Consider the following 20,407-nt stretch of genomic DNA (forward strand, 5'->3'; position numbering starts at 1 on the left):
AAGTCACAGTTTATTCTCACTGCCTAGAGTAACACACAGCAGGGAACCAACCATAACCAACCTGCAGGAAATGCAAGTTTTCTTCACCTCAAATCAGTTGTGCATTTAAAGGCCATCCAGGAAAGTCCCTAATAGTAGGAAAGTCACTAAGGCTACAAAATAACTCCCAGAATAGAGGCTCTCTGGCCCAAGAAGCCAGGGATCCACACCCAGAGGGTTTTAAGCACATCAGAGCTTTTAAGAGCAAACTAAGTCCAATAATGTAGATAAAAGTTGATAGTTAAACCCAAGAGCTACTAAAGCACAGGCAGTCTGACAGCCACCAGTCTACCTATGAACAAAAATATTCATACAATTCAAAATATTAATAAAATGTTAGTATAAAGACCAAAACCCACACTATTGCCTAGCAGTTGCCTTTGCACATCAACACTTGAAAGGACTGAAAGTCAGGGAATAGCAGTATGTAATAAGGTCAAAAATAGTGAGACTGAAAACGTGACTGAACACTCCAAGTTGATGAAGTTGTGTATGTTCCACAGCCAACTTCAACATGGAGGTGACACTTTGGCCCTCAGTTCAGGCAGGCTCCCTGCCCCTCAGCTGCATGCTGCTGTTTTGCTAGCCAAGCCCAGGAGAGACCATTCTTTTCTCTCCCAGCTCAGTCAAGGTCAGCTCTCAAACCAATTCATCTCTGTGGAGCCCCTCCTCAGTCCTGGGCATCCGCCTGGTACTCTGGTTTCAAGATTCCCTGCATCACACAGCCAGGAGCGCCTTGTTTTTTCAGAACACTGGCCAACGTTTAAAGATGAAAGTGTTTACTCAAAATTCAGAGTTGTAGGAACTTTACAAAGTTTCCAGAGAACCTCCAATCAAACAATAAAATACACCAAGATTATACTTCCTAGCTCAGCAACTTCCTCTGCTGTTAGCTTTAATTGGTACCCCTTCCTTGTGTCATGTCCTGGAAAGGGGCTGAGGACAGAAAGCAAAAGTTAAGACACTTGCACCACACATTCTGCACCCATCCCCTTTGTTTAAAGGTCCTTCCCAGCATCTCCTCCCAAAACCACCATTTGTGTTCTCAGTAAGAAGACAAAAGATTGCAGGCAGTAGAGGAAATAATATTATTGGAGTACTTTGGGCAATCTCTAAAGCACAGTTAGAGCCATGTTCCTATGTAAGAGTTCCTCCATGGATGGCACTCCATCTGAGCAGTGAACACTCAGCAGGCAGCAGCCTCTGGCAGGGGACAAGGCAGCACTCCAAGGCAGGAAACCCACAGCACACGTGTAGGGGTGACACAGTACTTCCATCTTGCCCTCTGGGTTCATGCACTAAGTGCTGTGGCAATTTACAGTGATTCCAGCCACTTTTGGCAAATGCTGCAAGGTGGATAAAGCTCATTTCCATTATGTTATAAAGACAAGGTCTTTATGGTCTTTGCTATGAAGATCTGTAATCCAAATCAGAATCGAGTATTAACTGCTCAAATGTTCAAAAAGCATCCAAAGAATTCCAGTTCTTTCTTGGTCTAGATTTCTCTATCTTCTTAATATTCTTATCAGAACTACAGGCTGAGCAGGAATATTCCTGGAGAGCAAGAGTTGCCTGGTGTTACCCATCACATACAGACTGAGCACAATGACTACAGTCTGGAGTGTTAAAATCAAACTGTGAACACACAAGAATAGCTGGCAATAAGTAACTCTGGTATTAAAATAGGGTTTAGCACTGCTGTGGGCTGGAAACTCATCCCACCAGACAAGAGTAGTTAAATCTGTCCCTCTGACACTGTTGGTTCGTGCTATGATGCTGGGAGAAGTTTGGACTGGAACATCTGAGAAATGTAGCCCAGGTTGTCCAACATCTTCATCACGGGAGTAGGTAAAACCTGGAGTTGCAGGAGGAATTGTCGTGGGTGTGCTGGTGATTTCCATGTGGGACAGCACTGTTCCAGCAGTCTCCTGAGATGATGTGAAGTGCTCCGTCACAGGAGATGGCGAAGTGTGGGAATAAGTTGAGCTGAATGTCTGAGAGGTCATTGCTGTGGTTGGCAGGCACTCTGGGTCATCGATGCTTAGAGACACAAGAGAAACATTCTGCAGTGCCATTGGGCTGTGGCACATCAGAGATTGCACATTTTTAACTATTGCTGTGCTCTTTTGGAGCCATTCTCGGAAACCGAGAATTTGGCAATCGCATTTCCAAGGGTTATCGTCAAGGACAACTTCTTCCAGCTCAGGTAAAGCAGTAAAGAGGTCTGCAGGAAGAGACTGCAGGTTACTACTATTCAGGTAAACTTTCTGGAGGTGCTTGAGATTATGAAAGAGGTTTCTAGGAAGAACCTCAAGCCTTGTATCAAAGAGGGAAATGTTCTGCAGTTTCTGAAGGCTCAGAAAGATTCCCTCTGGCAAACTGGAAATATTACTTGTATGGAGAGAAAGGCCCCGCAGTTCATTCAGGCCACTGAATACATTCCTAGGAAGAACCGTAAGCTCTGGGTTAAAACTCAGCACAAGAAGCTCTAAATTTGTCAAGTTACTGAACACAAAATCTGGTATTGTTGAGAGCTTTGTGTGATACAGCCATAGGCTACCAAGATGTCTCATCTCTCCAAACAGTACTTCTGGAAGAGACTTCAGTGGGTTCCTGTACAAGGTCAGTTTAGACAGGTCATGCAAGTGCAAAAAAAGCCCAGAAGGCAAAACCTGAAGCCTGTTTCTGGAGAGTGTCAGCGTTCTTAGTTTACGAAGACAATGAAACACATCAGGGGCAATGGAATGGATATTATTGGAATGCAGGAAAAGCTCCTGCAGCTCCTTCAGGCTATCAAACATACCTGACTCTATGGAAGACAGCCTATTAATATACAGCATCAGCCTCTCAAGCCTGGCTAATGCACTAAATATATTTCTAGGCAGTGCTGCTAAGTAATTTCTTGACAAGTTCAGTACTCTGAGTTTGGCGAGTTTCTTCATCACGCCACCGGGAAGTGCTGTTAGTTGGTTTTTGTTCAAGTAAAGCTCCTGCAAACTAACCAGTTTGTCAAACAGATTCTCCTCGATAGACTTCAGCCTGTTACTTTCAATGATCAATTGCTGAAGCTGTACCATGTCATCAAATACTTCTGGGGGAAGTTCAACCAGTTTATTATTTAGCAGTTTGAGGACTGTGAGCCTTCCCAAGCCTTTAAAAGCCATTGGTGAAACCAGAGCAATGTTGTTTGAAGACAGGATGAGATGCTGCAGTTCCATCATCCTAGCAAAAACATCCTGCAAATACGATATGTTAGCATTTGTTATGTGAATTTCTGTCATGTTGCAAGGCAGATTTAACAATTCCAGGTCTTTTATGTGGGGGCCAGAGCAATGAATTGCATTTTTTGAAGAGCAGTCACACTTCTCAGGACAAATAGCTGCATCCAACTGGAAGAAAAGCTTGATCATCACTGACAAATGAAACACCAACATCCTTGTTGAAGTGCCAGAAACATTAGCTGTTACAAGAGATAAGAGAGAATCAGGATTTGATCATAGGTAACACAGCTCACAAAGATGTGTGACTATATCATAAACCTGCAAATGTGTGCAAAATTTCCCTTGCCTTGAAAGCAAACTTCAAAATCTCTTTTTATTGCTGACTGCCAGTAATTCTGAAGTGCTCAGTTTACACTGAAAAGTACAGATAAATGAACTTTTGTAAATCAAGTATTCCTTGTTTGTATTTGTACCAATTAACTATAATAAAAGTATACAAAAATCATGATGAAACACTTAAGTAGTCAAAAGACACGTATTTATTTGAACAGAAAAGCATTACAGAATCACAGAAGGGTTTGGGTTGGAAGGGACCTTAAGGATGATCTCTTTCCTTCTGACAGGGACATCTTCCACTAGACAAGGTTTAGTATATTATACTAAATTACATGCCAAAAATATTTTTCAAAAATTATCAAAAGGTCCTGCACTCACTGTGTTTTTCATTGTAAGTTATCTGAGGTTTAAAAATAAAGTTTAGCCTGCAAAAATAGACAATGGAGGTAAAAAGGTTGTCCTGTACTTTAAGTGGTGAAAAGCAAAACAGCAGTGTCCAGTTAAATCCTGTCTCAGCATTTTCAAGTGATGGCTTCTTGGAACAGCCCAGGAACACACAAGAAGGAACAGGCTATTTTTGACACAGCCTGAAATAACACAGAAGACCCCATATGGCACAGGACAGCACTGAGCCTCTGATAACCAACAAGCCTCATTTCAACAGCTTAACACAATACCAAGCTATCAGCAGTGGAATTAGAAGTACAGTAAAATGAGAGGAAAGAAGTGCACAAAATTAGATGGGAAGTTTAGCAATAAAGGTACATCTGCATGAAACACGCCACAAAGCTGGAAAGTTGCATACATTTCCAAACAAACAGGAAAGCAATCATTGTAGATGTAAATGGTAATATTTAAAAGAGCAAGTCAAACAGAAACCCACAGTCTAGAAATACTTCCTCAATGAAATCAACAAGTCCAAGTGTATCAGAATCCTGGATGTCAAGCACCTGGCTGAGCAGCAGAAAAAGCAGCAGCTGGGACCACTGGAATGGCTACAAAACTTCCACAGATGTAACTGGGGCAGCTGACACAATGTCAGTATTCTGACAGGAGCACGGTGGGGAGAGGAAGGCTCCATCGCTTTTTCAGGGGCAAGGCTGAAGCTCTCCCATAGCAATCCCACAGACAGAGTGTTGGGAACAACCCCCTTCACTTAAAGAGAAACCAGGAAGGACAGCAGAGCTTCTCAGGCATCTGAACTGCTGACAAGAACACACCACAATGGACCCAAAACAGCTCCAGGTCCAAACCAGCTACTGCATTAAAAAAAAAGCCAGAAGAGCAAAAGGGAGTGCTTAAAAAAAAAAAAAATTATTCAGCTTCAGAGTACTGAAGTCTGGTAAAATCTCTAACTCTCCCTCAGGAAGGGAAGGACGTGGCATTTAGGGCTATCAACAGCCAGCAACGCAGTGCCACAAAACAAGATCTCAGTGGGCTTTTCACAACTCATTGAATGAGACATAGGCATCACCAAAAAATAGCATAAGATTTCACTCTTCCAAAGGTCTTTCACATGTCAAAGAAGAATCTTTCAGAGAATCTCACCCTCCTAGTAATCCTCCCTACTCCAAAACTCTGTGTCATAAGCCAGTGATGCTTTTACCTTAATAAATGTGTAACTCACTCTGTCCCTGATCCTACCTATCCCCATGAGCAGAACCCTCCATCCAGAAACACATTAAGAAAATTTCTGTTTCAAGCCCTGACTTGAACCAAATGGATGGAAAAATACCCAATTTGTTATGGTAGAACTGCAAATGCAGGTCCCTTGGAAGCTATGACTACAGGCCACGCTGTAAAATCAGAAACAGACTAACACTATCCTGCAGGTCCATGATGACTGTTTTCCTGGTCTTATAGCAAAAGATAAGAGTATACAAGAAGACACGGTTAGATGCTCTGAAATGCTAGAAAGCACTAGTTTTGACAAACAAACAGCAAAATGGTAGACATTCTTTGCAAGATATGAAGGCTGTAAGTGCTGCCACAAGAACTGGAAAAGCCTATGGGTCTCAAACATCTAGAGCTGCTAACAGCATTAAAAAAAAAAAAAAACAAAACAAAACAAAGCATTTAAAGAGATTAACAGTACAAAATACAGTAATACCCACAATAAAGATCATAATTATACATTCCCATGCCTTAAAATTCTCTCAAACCCTCACACAAGACAGCTGGCATTCCAGAAAAGGCACCAGCCTGGCTGGTCATTTACCAAAGTTTTATCTACAGCCTCTTTCCTTTTTAGCACACCCCCCCAGTATTTCTCAAGACAACAAAAGGATGCCAGAGGCAATACATTAATACTCTAACTATATCAGAAGACTCAAATCAGTTTTGAACTTACAGAACACTGAGCACATGTATTGCTTACAGTGGTGCTTACCTCTTTTACTGTCTTGCAAGTTCCTAAACTCATACAAGCAAGAAAAAGAAATTTTGAGCTGTACCTTAGAAACTTATCTGCTTTTTAAAGGAACTTACTAGGAACAGAGCAGGCAATCAGGCTTCACCATGACAGTGCACTTTAAATGGGAAGTAAAAGAGCAGAACGCATCCTCTAGATAACACTTTCACCCACATGTGCCTGGTTACTGAGACAGGCCAGAGGCCAAACAATGTTTGAAGCTTCAGAGCAGATTTTTGCCTACAATTGTTCAAGCAACCAACTTCCACAGGTTGCATGTAACTCCAAAAGTAGGGCTTGAAGCCGCTCACATAACAGGAGAAAGTTTTAAGTCACACACCCAACAGCAGAAAACCCACTTGTAGCTTCTTTGGCAGTGACATTGGAGAATGTGCTTCAGCCAACCCAAAGCAAATCTGAGTGCAGTCAGAATCTACATTTCAGTGTGAGATGTGATCAGAAATTTCAAATTTGTCCCTGGTCTGCTAAATAGGTTTTGAAGGAGTGGACACATCCACTTTAAACCAAGTGCTCCTACCTTCACAAAGCTGCTCTGACTTTTAATAATTCTTGCAGGATTGGAGTCAAAGCAATTTCAGTAAGGAATGAAGGGGCTTTTTACTTAGTGCTTTGGCTAAGCATTCCAAGGTTGACACATTTAGTTTCTGTTTTTCCTCAAAGTCTTCTGGAGTGGCAGGCCAACAAAACCTAAAACCTGTAAGATTCTGAAAGAGAAAAGCTAAGTTGTAAAAATAGAAGCTTGAAATGGAAAGATTAAGTTTTTTGTTATTAAGTAAAAAGGTATTTTAAGTATCTTGTCTTCAAGTTTCAAATAATGTGCTCTGCCAATGACTGTTTCAATGGAAGGTGAGCCAGAGGACAGAAAAGATGTCTTCATTTCCACATGATTTTTCTGAAGATGACTCTGACAATGGTGACAGCTCAGATCATGCCTCCCACATGTCCAAACAGAAGGAACATCTGAATAACCAAAGGTGGAAACAAGCTGCTATCACATGTACAGGTAAAGCTGCAGTCAGTGTGATCCCCCTGCAGACACAGCAGGCACCCCTCCCACCCCACCTGCAGAAATACAGAGCCACGGAACAGCATCCCATGACATCAGAGGGAGTAAGCCTGTGTTCTTCAACAAGCTTTACATGTAATTCTATAAAGAATAATTAAAACAATTTCATGAAACTAATGAGAAGAGTTAAAATATCCGTTCATTTTAATTTTATTTTCAAAGAGCTTCAGTCACAAAAATGATTTACAAGTCTATTTACAATTCTATTGTACAGTTATTTATGTATGCCTCTTGACAACAGGGTACCATTCTAGAGCAGCAATACATATTTTAAATACAAAGATGTAGTATCATTTCAGATTTAAAAATAAAAGGAAGCTGAGCTTCTAGAGAGTGCTGTAATGATGAACATTTTAATCTGTGTTAGGCTCGAGGAATTAATGACAAACTAAGTAGTTTCTGGTTCACATAATTATTAAACAAGCTGCAGTTTGTTGAAAATAGTTTTAAAAACCTGAAGCTTTACTGTATATAAAATCAACATATTCAAGACTCTAAAAATTGTCAAAAACCCACAGCTTTCCCTTAGACATACAAAACCCTAAGTTTACAATTCAGAATTTCATGGGAGAAATCCTACAGGACTTGAGCTCTCTCATTTTGTGATGACCAACATAAGCATTAAAAATTTGCAGCATAAAAAGGACTCCACATCTGCTTAGTATTATACTGCATATACACATATACAGTACAGGATTATTTACCCAATTTGGGATGACTGTTCAGCACAACCTTCATGAAGAAAGAAAAAAATAAATAGAATTAAAAATCCAACAACTTTTTAAAAAGTGCAACAGTAAGAGTTTCCAATTTAAAGTTATGATGAATATGGACAGTCAGTTCTGTGGGTTTTTTCAGCCGCTTCTATTCAAGCATTATTTGCAGCATTTTCTTTTTACAGTAGATTTAGTTCTATAGTACATTAAACTACAGTTACTACTAATGGACTCTGAAGGGAAAGGAAGGAAAAAACTTTAAAAATAACCCTGAGGGATATACAATTTCATGATCTTGTAATTTATTTCTAAAAAGTAACATTTATTATTTAGCAACTGCTTTTCTGGATAGACCAGTCCTTTAAGTATGTGCATAAATAATATTTAAAAATCAGTAATATTTACAAATCCTAATACATCAAAATAAAATACGTACAGATTGAAGTCTGCATACACAAATAATTTAATAATAAATCAAACTCCTCAACATAAGGCCAAAATATACAGCAGGAAGGAAATGTCTACCCAGTATCTAGTGGAGCTCACTAACTTGGTCTGTTCACCTGAATTTAGATTTCCAAGATGAACACTGAAAGAGATTTCTTTTTTCACTACAAAATGAATTTCATCTTACTTAAAAACAGAAACTGAATACACTAGTGCAGATCTAGTTTGCTGCATTTCTGAAAACCAGAAAAACTAAACTACTCAAAATGAGAAAAATTATAGGTGGTCAAATTCAGCTCTTGGGCAGGAAGGCATAAATCCCAATAATTGCAGAAAATGCAAAAGCTTATTTTGTGGCTGAACTTGCAATAACAAGATGGATTCTCAGAAAAGCTGATTTATTATTCTTGACTAAGCGTCAGAGCTCAAGCATGCAACCTCAGGAACATTTACCAACCCTGAGCGCAGACCTGGAGGAAACAAGCTCCATTTGCAAAACATTCAAGTTTGCTACGCTCATGAGCCATTAGTCACTCGCCTAAGTGGAGACACTTGGCAATTTCTGTTTCAGTAAGAGCTCCCTAAAATGTTCTCTGAAGACAAGCCCACCTTAATGAGCCATTTTCCTCCTCACTTTCCAGGTAAGTCTAACAAACTAGAATAAGACTGAAAAACCAGCTTCAGAAACCAAACAAGCCAAGAGAAATTATCAGTCTAGGAGAGTATTAAGCAAAAGCATATAAAAGGGAAAGACACAAATATTTCCTTTCAGTTCTCATGAAACAGCAAATCTAAAATGGTCAATGAAATGGAAAGCAGAAGCTTATGCGTTTAAGGATAAGTCACAGCTCCCAGGTCCAAGATGCATAGCTTCACAATATTTTTCAACTAAAATATTATTTTCGTTTAGATTTGAATACTACTTACGCAGCTAAGAATTATTCTTCATCAGTTATTCCATGCTACAAAGATTTTGTAAAATCAACATCGGCAGAAATTAGCCACCTGACTCAGGTTCATGACTAATTAATGTATCCAATGTTTGCAGACCCTTTAAAAGCCACCAATGTTGTTCAATGTTTATGACCTTATGAAGCCAGGATTAGAAGAACATTGCTCTGTTGAATGAATGCTAAGAAAACCACTTCCCCCTTTCCCCCTGCTCCACTCCTCAAAAACAAACAACAACAACAACAGAAATCAGGAAAAGAGTTGACAGCTGGACTGGAAGATAGTACACCCATATGCATATTATTTAGGAGGAGCAATAACTTCAACAACCAAGTTCTAGGAAAAGGTCTTCCAAACCATTTAGCACCACTTTTAAATTCCCAGTTGGCACAGTATATTCAACACTGCAGAAACTACAACATGATTGACATTAACAGGTTAATGGTTGATGATTTTGAAGGTCTTTTCCAACCTTAATGATTCTATGAGCAGCAGGGCACACTGTCCATACTGTCTTACAGAACAGCACAAGGGAATTAGGCCTGATCTGAAAAATTCTGCTTATTAAAACAAGGCTGGAATGGAATTGTCTCCACAGGAATTTAAAAGAACAAAACAAAACCCGAAAAAAGAAAAAGAAAAAAAAAAAGGAAAAAAAAAAAGAAAAAAATCCCTAACATCAAAACCTCAAATTCCATCATCAGAATATACACACTTCAAAACAATCCCAGCCGGCCAGTGAGCCTCATTCCACAACTACTCCAAAGGATCTCTCCAGAATCCTGACTTCCTCAGACCAGAGATCTCCTCCCAAGCTTGGAGGTGTCTGGACCAGTTAGTTGCCCCAGTCAAAAATAGACTGATCAAGACTCAATTTATCATCTTCCCAAAGACACTAAGGAAGACTTTTCCAAACATGTACAAAGTCAACAATGGTTTAGAGATAAGTAATTTGTAGTTTAAAAAAAAAACCAAAAAAAAACCCAAAAAAAGTTTTAAGCCTTGCAAGTCAAAGTGCTGTCTGCCTCTACTTCTTTGTAGACCTATTTTTCTAGTGGTCTTGTGTTCTGATACTGCCTCATGGCAAAATTATGTATGGCTACCCCTAGTGCTTAAGCAGCATTAGTGGTGATACATGCTTTTATTTTTTTCATATTTTTTTTTAATAAATAAAATCTGCATAAGCCTTATAGTTCTGCAGCAAGACAGACTTTAGCTCAATTTTCTCTTGATTTTGTTTTGTACTGGAATTGTCCCCAAAGGAATTTAAAAAAAAAAAAAAAAAACCGAAAAAAAAAAAAAAAAAAAAAAAAAAAAAACGGAAAAAAAGAAAGAAAAAAATCCCTAACATCAAAACCTTAAATTCCATCATCAGAATATACACACTTCAAAACAATCCCAGCCGTCCAGTGAGCCTCATTCCACAACTACTCCAAAGGATCTCTCCAGAATCCTGACTTCCTCAGACCAGAGATCTCCTCCCAAGCTTGGAGGTGTCTGGACCAGTTAGTTGCCCCAGTCAAAAATAGACTGATCAAGACTCAATTTATCATCTTCCCAAAGACACTAAGGAAGACTTTTCCAAACATGTACAAAGTCAACAATGGTTTAGAGATAAGTAATTTGTAGTTTAAAAAAAAAACCAAAAAAAAACCCAAAAAAAGTTTTAAGCCTTGCAACCCAAAGTGCTGTCTGCCTCTACTTCTTTGTAGACCTATTTTTCTAGTGGTCTTGTGTTCTGATACTGCCTCATGGCAAAATTATGTATGGCTACCCCTAGTGCTTAAGCAGCATTAGTGGTGATACATGCTTTTATTTTTTTCATATTTTTTTTTAATAAATAAAATCTGCATAAGCCTTATAGTTCTGCAGCAAGACAGACTTTAGCTCAATTTTCTCTTGATTTTGTTTTGTACAGCTACATGTAGAGCTTAAGACACTGGCAGACTCTGAAATGCCTGTGCTCCTAACGTGCACAAACCCCACACATGGGCACGTGGCAATACCTCCCTCCACTCCCATATCCCTTGCAGCAGTAACTCTGGCCTTACTACTTCAAGGTATATAAGAAAATTATCTTTAGATTCACAAATAAAACATGGTCCACAAAGGGATAATCCAACCCTTCTGCTGGAAAAAAGCAAGGTCAGTGGAGAAATGCATAGCTAAATGTGAAAAAACATGACATAGAAGAAAGGGTTTAGATTCCCCATCCTTCTTTCTCCAAAAACTTTAGAGTGTAGCCAAATGGCTCCTCCCCTGGAGGCCACCAAAGCCTTCCCTATGGTTAGCTAGAAGAGAAGTCAAGAATCCACATGAAAGCAATGTGCTTATTTCTTAAGGACAGAGCATATTGCTTCTACAGCATTCCCAATTCCTGCTGTGCAGACTAAAGAACTGAACTTAGAACCCAAACATTACACCTGGAAACGCTCCTTACTAATAGGGACAAACTTAGAGGCACACCCACACAAACTTTAGAACCGTTCTGAGGCACAAAACTTTTCATCAGTCAAATAAAACCAACTAAACAAACAAAATAACCCCAACCAACCAAAAACACAGACACAAAAAACCCCAAACCATGACAAGGTTATTATGCACCTCTAGTACAGCCAGGAAACCATCACATCATAGGGTTTACATGAACACATGCCCAGATAAGCAGGTTAGAACAACTATTAAGATACTCCAGGCAAATAATGTGAACCTGTTTTAACTGCCCTGCAGTTTAAACCTTCAAATGCACCTCATTTAGGAACAATGAAATCTGAAAGAAGGTGGAAGGAAACACAATCATTTTTGTTCTGCCTAAGATAACTTACATTTTTAAAATGTATAGCCATAAGACGCCTGGCTCTGAATTTTGTATTCAGAGAGACAAAACAGTTGGAAATATCTGCATTAGAATTTGACATTTAGCACACTGCAGTTTCAAATAAAGCCTTAAAATTACATTCTTCTGAATACTACTAAAGATGCATGCCACCAAGATCCACTGCTACGTTACAGTGATGATTTGATATGAACCATTTTCTTGGGATGGTACTTTCGCTTCTGTTGTTGTCCTGGGTTTTGGTGGCCATTCTGGATCAACCAGCAGTTCCTGAGCTAGGTGCATATACTTGGCTTTTGGTGTCTTCTCTCTACAACCAAACAGGGAAGAAAGGAAACAGACTCCACAGCGGTCCCCAGCCTCCTGCAGAAGTGAACAAGTTTGAAAATTGGATTACCACAACAACAACAAAAAAAAAAAGTCAGTAACAATACAGTAAATTACTAGGAGAAAAACTATTATTTCAGTCTTTAATTTACTATTTCATATCACATTGGATTGGACCTATGGTACAGAAACTCTTCTGTTGTGTCATCTCTTCTATACTGTGGTAGTAATGACATTCAAAAAACATTAAGAAAAAACCAAGTATTTCACATTGTCGTAACATCTAAGACCACCAACAGTTTTTATGCCTATTTTATAGTCATTTCAATAATCACAGATAGAACAGGGAACAATAAATTATTTTACTGTTGGAGAATAAAAGCCTGGTCTATAAAAAGCAAATTCCTAAAACTCCAAAACACTTTTTAAGTCATGAATTGTTAAACTGAAGGCAGCCAGTCAGACAAAAGTATCAGAATTTAACTTGCTGGCATGTGAAATCTAAATACTACAGGTATCAATAGCTATTAAAAAGGACACAAATTACTAAACTTAAGACTTCCTTCCTATGCTTTCTCTCCCAGTCTTAAATGCATGTAATTAAACTAGTTGGGGAGGAGAAACAACATTCCTCATTCTTGAGACTGAATCCCTCTCATGTCTCAGAGAGCCCCTATAGTCTGCAGGGCTGACATTTTAATGGTAACACATTCTATAGTTTTCATCATGCTCTAAATGTCTATCAATTAGTGAACTGAAGCAAATGTGAGCCTTGAGCACAGTTTCCATTCTTCAGTGACCACAAAACAATTTGTTCTACAACGGCCTCAAAAGGACAAATGTAAATCTGAAGTGAATATATTTAATAAAATTTAGTGCTGAGAAATAAACTACTATAATTCTAGCAAGCACAAATGTACAATCAGCCAAAAGTAATAAGCCAACAGGTTTAAAGCAAAGCTGTTTTTATGGGAATCACATAGATTTCCTTCATGTATTAACAGCAGAGGGGCAGACCAGACCAAAATTCATGGTCACCTGAAAAATCTTTCATTGTCCTAAACATCTGAAGCAGTAAGAGTGTATTTTCATTTGCCATCTTGTTTTGTTTAATTTGTACATTGCTGAAAATTACTGCTCTCAGACAAGGACCTAAAACTCTAAACCAAATTAATTTATTTTAACTGCTTCTAAGCAAATCAAGATGTTCCCAGTCCTAGCATACTAACTTGCGACACCAAAAAAATTTGCTGATGTGGAAACTAAAGATGAAGTGAGAAAAAAGTCTTAAAGCAATACTCTAGGTTTGTTTCACAGTTCTTGCACACACACTAAACTCTTTAAAGCATCAATAGAGAAAAAAACATAAAACCAGAAGCCTTTGTTTTTAATATTCCAATTACAGAAATCTAATTTAAGCAGACTTAAGCTAAAGATAAGGCAACAGACAGTTATAGATAAGAGACAAAACCAAATTAATCCACATGCACTCAAACGAGGACAGCAAAATACTCGTCTCCAACCTGAGGCGGCTGGGGTATGGTGAGGCGAGATTCTCCTTGTTTGTCTCGATTGAACACAACCTTCCAAAGGATCATATCAAGGAGGACATTCTGTGAGACATTACAGTGAGTGGGAAGAGTTAAAGAAACTAATGATCATTTGTTGTTAGTGTGCACATTACAAATAAAACCTGAAACAGTGCGTTAGGCATAACTAATTCAGTGGCAAGCAAAACAGGGAGTTTATGCTACTTGTTGGTACTTTTGTGATACATTTTCATTCCAAAGTGCTCACACAAAATTTAAGAATATGAACATATACTCTAAAATCAACAGCAACAATGACCAAATCTGCATCCATTTCTGTGGGTAAAAAACATAAATACATATGTGTTTCTATACTCTAAAAACCTGTGAAGCACCACATGAAGACATGAGTGCTTAGAGCAGCTTCCCCATAAACCATCTTGGAGCTCTCCTTTTTACATAGTCTGTTTTAAACCAGGGACATTCTCAGAAAAGTAGCAGTGGGGTGGCAAAGCTGGGCCACCAGCAGGAATAAAGGAATTTGGTATGTGTAATTCCATGGTTTTAAAAGAGGGCAGAGTTTGAATAGTATGTTGAGCACATCTGGTTATCCTCATTCAGCTGCATGGGTGGACTCAGGAGCTTTCAGCAAATCTGACAACACAGGTGTGAACCTGTACTTGCCATGGCCTGGAGCCTACAACTCTGATCCCTGGACAGATTCCAGTTCTAACACCTGACTAACTGCTGCCATTGGAAATGGGGAGCTGATTAGTCAGACTTTTGTAACAGATTTTTATAATGCTTATGATTTTATAATATACCAGAATTTGACAGTGCTTTTGTAAAGCATCAGCCAACAAATCTTCAGCTTGTTAGATGTTCATTTTTGAAGCCAGTCTGGTTTAAGCATGTCTATACCAGGCTTCAGGGGTGATGAGGAACAGCTGCTAGGATCTGCCTTTGTTGTGCAATATTTTCTATCATATGGTAGAAAGAATCTGCATGCTTCGTGAACCTAGTCTGGCACCCACATGGAAGGAGCAAAAGCTTTTCAGGGCATTTCAGAAAACAAACAGAAAACAACCACAGTCAGAAACTATTCCTGTTGTAGAAGCAATGACAAAGCTACATATGATCATAGTGTGACACAGAAGTGTCACACTGGCAAGTGTGACTAAGGAAGATCCAATTCCTCATTTGTCTCATAATTATGAGACACTTAAAGAGGCAGTTCCTGAGGAACAGCTCTCAGCAGAATAAACTCCAGGTGAAATACAGGCTACCTTGTTAAAAGATGGAAGGAGCTGCCACCAGTGGTCTCCCCAGATACTCAGCATGTGACCTGTGGCCCAGGTCTGTATTGAAAAGTGGAGGGAGCAGAAAATCCAGCCAGGCACACAAGGACAGAAAGACAATGAGCTATACTTGAAGTGAGGGAAAGAAATAGCCTGGGATTTCTACACAACACAGTGGAACCCAAGGAGCTGGCACCACATGACAAAGCTTTAGAGAGTGCAGAGTGACACTGCTGGAATTGGGCAAATGCAAGAGGTGGGCTCCAGTTATGGACAGTGAAGTGTGTATTGTAAAACAAGGTTTGGGATTTGAGGACTGCTACTCAACAGTTCTGTTGGGACACCTGCTGTACAGTAAAACAGCTCATCTGCCATAACAAAGCATTCAACTCACACTTATAAAGTGGGAGAAACTTGGTTTAAGACAAAGCATAACAGCCCACACAATTACTGCCTAGAAGTAGGTACTTCTATTTTATTACTGAAGTACAGGCAACAACAGAAATTGGGAAGGCTGTTTAGAAGAAATGTGTCAAATCACCCCTGCAGTTTTGGTAATGAAAGTTAAATGACTGAAGTGTACAAAGATGCTAACTCAAGCTCCATAGGAAAAAGAGTGGGATGAGGTTTTGAAATACTGGATGAAAGAACACAGTCTGCAGGTAATTATATTGCTTAGGTGATGTTTAGTAGAAATTCACAAGTTTTCAGGCTGATGTGACAACCAGCAAGGCCCAAAAGTGGAACTTGATGAACACGTATTTAAACCAGAGGAGAACCATTTGTCCTCAAGAGCATGTGCTGATACATGGATTGGCACACTGTACAGACTTCCTACTGGAGCCCTTACACATCCAGAACAGAAACAACACCAGCTTCTATAAAAGTTACAAGATCACCAGCAGAACAAAGGAATTTTCAAGCAGATGGTGAATTTATTTCTCTCACTAATCCTTATCACTGGACTGAATATTGAAATTGAATAAAATGTTTCTGTCAAGGAGGTTTGTTTTAATTTTATCAGAAGACAAAAAAAAGCCATGATGCTGAAGGTTCAGAATAGCCGTTTGGTTTCAGTAGTAAAGACAGCAAAATACATAAAATTTGACTTTTCAAAAAGAAAAGAAAGCCAAAAACCCCAAACTATGAAGTATTCACTAATACAGAAAAAGCAAAAGAATTCAAGGCCATAAAGGAAAATCATCACAGGAAGTGCTAGAGTACATACAGGACAATGTAAGAAAGGCACAGGAGCTTTAATAGTAGATAAACTTGTTAACCACAAGACAAGAGGCCAAGAAAATTAGTATCTACTGACACGTTTTGGAAAAGACAAGTTGTTGCCTGCCATGTGAAAACACAAAAACATGTTCCAATAGGCAGCAACATAAGAGCATGTTTTGCAAATTCTATTTGGAACAACACTTTAAACACAAAACCTTGGTAATTTTGATTCAAGTATCTGAAAAAACCCCTTTGTTTGAGTTAATTTTCACTAGGTCACAAATAAAGGGAAAAAACATGTCAATTGGACAGAATATTAATGCTGTAGTACTCTTTGAAGACCAAAATTATATGATCCAAGGAAGTATTATGCTGGTTACATTGATTGTAATCCCTCACATTGTAATGGAAATACTGATTAGAAGCTGTAGAAAATGTTACACAGTAAAAACAGATAATTATAGTGTGCACTAGATAATGCTGGAAGGCCTTTTCATCTTGCAGGAAAAAAGTGACTCATGATTGCAACCAAAACCCAAACATATTCAGGTTGGAAATCACATGTCAGTTAATAGGGAGAAAAACTAACCACAGAATAAATAACTGACTGTGCATCCAGACTTCTTCTGGAAGATTTATCTGTCCAACTTTGATTCTTGGAAACAAAAACAAGACACCTGGATGAAAGGTAGGGCGTGTTTCTGCATACATTAACTCTGGAATTATAGCAGAAGAGGTCAACATCCAGAGTGATTGACTTCAGACGAGCTCAGTGATGGAAAAAGCAGATTTGCATGAACATCTCTACTTCTGGACTTTGATCATATCAGACAGACCTGCATTACACAGACCTGCATAATTCTGAACAATAAGCTATGTGTATGATCCAAATGATGGAAGGGGGCTCTCCTAAGGATTTTAGATAGTTCTCTAGTATGTTGTTATTCTGAAGTAACACAGAAAATAAAAATGGAGTATTTTAATATGAAATAGTTGAATTATTAAGTCTTTTCACTTCCTCCCCACCCCCATTTTTAAATAAAAAAGATTTTAAAATTACACTTTAGGCACAGGAAGTCTTGACACCTTAAATCTAGTTTACAAGGACACTTGTAGAAATACACACCTAGCAAAAAAACAGCAGCCACTCATACTGGCATGCTGTGAAGAGTGACCTAAATAAAAGACAAACATGCACCCTGCAAAAAGAAGCACTTAAAAGAGAAGCATTTTTTCCACGTGGATCTCTTACCTCTGTCAGCACGGATACAAGTGCATTTAGAATAACAATGATGACAATTCTCAGGCGCCACTCCGGTGGCACACACACAAGCTGTGGAAACAAGTTGCCAGAGGTTAGAAACACACATAAGAAGTAAACACACATCCCAACCAGACTCAAAATTATAAATCCTCCCTTTCCCACGCAGTGATGTGAAGGTAAAGCTCTGCAGGGCTCATGCTTGGCCCAAAAGCAGCCCACCAGCTGCCCGAGGAAGCTCACACACTCACAGATCTCTCACCTCAAGAAATGCGTCGATAGGTTCAACAGGATGCAACATGATGAAAAATATGAAGACATAAAGAACTATAACAGATAAAACAAACAGAACTGTAAAAGAAGAAGAAAAAAAAAATTAATTGTACCATTTCACAATCAAGAGTTTAGACAGTTTAATATGTATCATGAGTTCATTACTGCCTGAAAACAACCTCTCTTCTCCCATAAACCCCTTCCAGGCACAGGCAAACTGGGGCAATACTAATTGTGCTGATAGTCATAAAGACAGATAAGGCCTGACTCCTTCTCACTGGCTCACCTGTGGAGTTGAAATATACAGACAATCTATGTCTACAAATTAAGCAATCATTAACACAAATTTCTCCATAATAACATAATAACAGTTTAATATTTCCTTTTCTCTAGCTGTGATTATGAGAGGATAACTCCACTATGATCTCCTAGCAACACTATTGCTTCTGAAGTGGCACAACAGAATTGTCAACAAGTGCACAGTCACTTAGGAGTTTTATTTGAAACTGTATATACTAAGAAAGGACTTACAATTTTTGTAGCATGGTTGTCTAAAGGGCTTTCCTTTAGAAAAGACAATTGCCACTATGAGGTACTGAAAACTGGATATAAAAAACAAAGTTGTGTTTTCATAATTTTTAATGTAATGTTCATCATGAATAGTCTCATTCCCATGGTGTGCAGAGCTGGTGTTCTGGGTGTCCAACACATTACATGCACTGCAACACAAAAACATTGAACACTGAGTTAGGGAGAAGGTGCAAAAAGGGCCCACTTATTTACAAAAATATTGACAGAACAAATTGCTACAGTAGTAAAAAAGCTGAAACTTGAGAACATATTACAGGTAGCAAAAAATAACTCAAAACTGTGGCAGGGAGGTAGTCCTTTTTGTGAATTTAAAGCTTCAAGTTCTTTTACGCTGTCAGTTTGTAAATTTTCTACATAAACTGTTTAAAAACTATCATTGTAGACAGACTTCAGAGACAGGTAAGGAAATATTGCAACCTAAAAAAATAACATTAAAACACCTCTTTATGTAAAAAAAAAAATAAATTATTTACTGTAGCTCTAACAGGAAAGCAAAGCTTTATAATATGAAAGAGATAGAATAGGTGTGAACCATAAATTACAAATTTCTACCTCGACTGTCCTAAAGCTGAAGAGTCATTAGACCAAGCCATATGACACTGACCCAATTTTGTTTTTCAGCCAGTGGGTAGAAATCCCATACTATCCCATATATTTTTCACAAAAAATCAGCAGACTAAGAAGCTGCAATACAGGAGCTTTATTGTCAAAGTCCCCACAGCGGGGCTCAAGAAAGAAGAGAACATTATTGCCTGTAGCTTTCTAATTACTCCTGTATCCTACAGAGCCACTGAAACACTTACTCAGAGTCTGGTGTCCAAGGCTCATACCAGGACTGTTGTTTGACCCAAAAGAAGCCCAAGGTTTGGAAAGCAAGGCAGATGATGATCTGAGACAACACGGAACACAGAAGTGGACCTGAGATAAGACCTGATGGAGGCCTTCGTGCAACAAGCTCTGTCCAAGCAGGGTTCAGACTCACTGCAGAGAGAACAAAAAACAAATGACACATTGCATCGTTATGGTTTTCAAGAGTTATCCTGTTCACATTCTGTGGGATTAGAATGGCTTGCTCATGACATCACTTTAAAATTTAGTCCAGAACTGCAAATGTGAAACCACTTTGCAAAGAGCACAGAGCCCTAGAACAACACCACAGTGCCTTCTACAGGCTGGTTCCCCAGCAGCACAGCACAGCAGGGACAGTAGCAGCCATCAGACTTAAGGAATTAGTAGTGTCTGGCCAAATTCCCTTTGTCTGGCACAAGGACTTACAGCTTGCCTCCTCACTTTTGGACTGCCATTGCTTCAATGAAGATGTTTTTATTAAATTTGAAAATGGAATTCTACTACTTGAATGTTAGGTTCATATGTGAAATCAAATGTTTCACTAGGCAATATTTTAAGTGTTACATTTTGTGGACGGAAGTTCAAAGTAAGAATGCAAGGAATCAAAACAACTGAGGAAGATGATATTGCAACGACTCCTGTTTTGATTCCAAAACCAGCTTCCTGTACTGTGAAGACTTAGTTCCCCAAGATCGTGCCCACAACCTGCTTCGTGTTTAGGACATTTCACAAATTTCAGATGAATCTAATTCAGTACATAGTGTGGTTTGGGTTTCTTAATGCATAGATGTAATAGTCATAACATCTTCACTGTATGTCATAGTGTTTTCTCAAAACCACATGTAATTAGATATTAAAGAAAATCTGACCAAGCAAAAAGTGGTTCACTGAAGCCCCTGTGGTAATTCAGTACAGTACTCACTAGTGAAGACAACCACCAAAATGATTGCCAAATCAATGAAGAGAAACTGGAAATCTCCCAAATTGCTCAGGATCTGGAGAGAAACAACAA

At 38.8% G+C, this 20,407-nt stretch overlaps 2 protein-coding genes across 4 annotated transcripts in view; both read right to left on the bottom strand.

The window, feature by feature from the left end:
• Positions 1-420: 420 nt before the first annotated feature.
• On the bottom strand, positions 421-6,725 carry GP5 (glycoprotein V platelet). 2 transcript variants are annotated; one of them, XM_039722457.1, is made up of 2 exons: positions 6,545-6,725; positions 421-3,499 (listed from the first exon to the last, which is right to left on the bottom strand). In XM_039722457.1, the coding sequence occupies exon 2, from the start codon at positions 3,471-3,473 to the stop codon at positions 1,545-1,547; it is 1,929 nt and encodes a 642-aa protein (XP_039578391.1). In that variant the 5' UTR covers positions 3,474-3,499; positions 6,545-6,725; the 3' UTR covers positions 421-1,544. The 2 variants fall into 2 exon arrangements, with proteins under 2 accessions (XP_039578391.1, XP_039578390.1); XM_039722456.1 differs by lacking the exon at positions 6,545-6,725 and adding an exon at positions 5,986-6,498.
• Positions 6,726-11,043: 4,318 nt separating this feature from the next.
• Positions 11,044-20,407, bottom strand: part of ATP13A3 (ATPase 13A3) — a 51,593-nt gene continuing 42,229 nt past the window's right edge. Inside the window, exons 27-33 of one of the 2 annotated variants that reach the window (XM_039722357.1) lie at positions 20,318-20,390; positions 19,350-19,527; positions 18,487-18,674; positions 17,945-18,033; positions 17,674-17,754; positions 13,894-13,983; positions 11,044-12,406 (exon numbers count right to left, since the gene is read on the bottom strand). In XM_039722357.1, the coding sequence (XP_039578291.1) occupies positions 12,209-12,406; positions 13,894-13,983; positions 17,674-17,754; positions 17,945-18,033; positions 18,487-18,674; positions 19,350-19,527; positions 20,318-20,390 (897 nt within the window). In that variant the 3' untranslated portion in view covers positions 11,044-12,208. The remainder of the gene's footprint in view (positions 12,407-13,893; positions 13,984-17,673; positions 17,755-17,944; positions 18,034-18,486; positions 18,675-19,349; positions 19,528-20,317; positions 20,391-20,407) is intronic. The other variant, XM_039722358.1, reaches the window with a different exon arrangement.

Source organism: Passer montanus, unplaced genomic scaffold (assembly GCF_014805655.1).
Source record: "Passer montanus isolate IOZ18808 unplaced genomic scaffold, ASM1480565v1 scaffold48, whole genome shotgun sequence".
In the NCBI taxonomy this organism is placed as follows: Eukaryota; Metazoa; Chordata; class Aves; order Passeriformes; family Passeridae; genus Passer; species Passer montanus.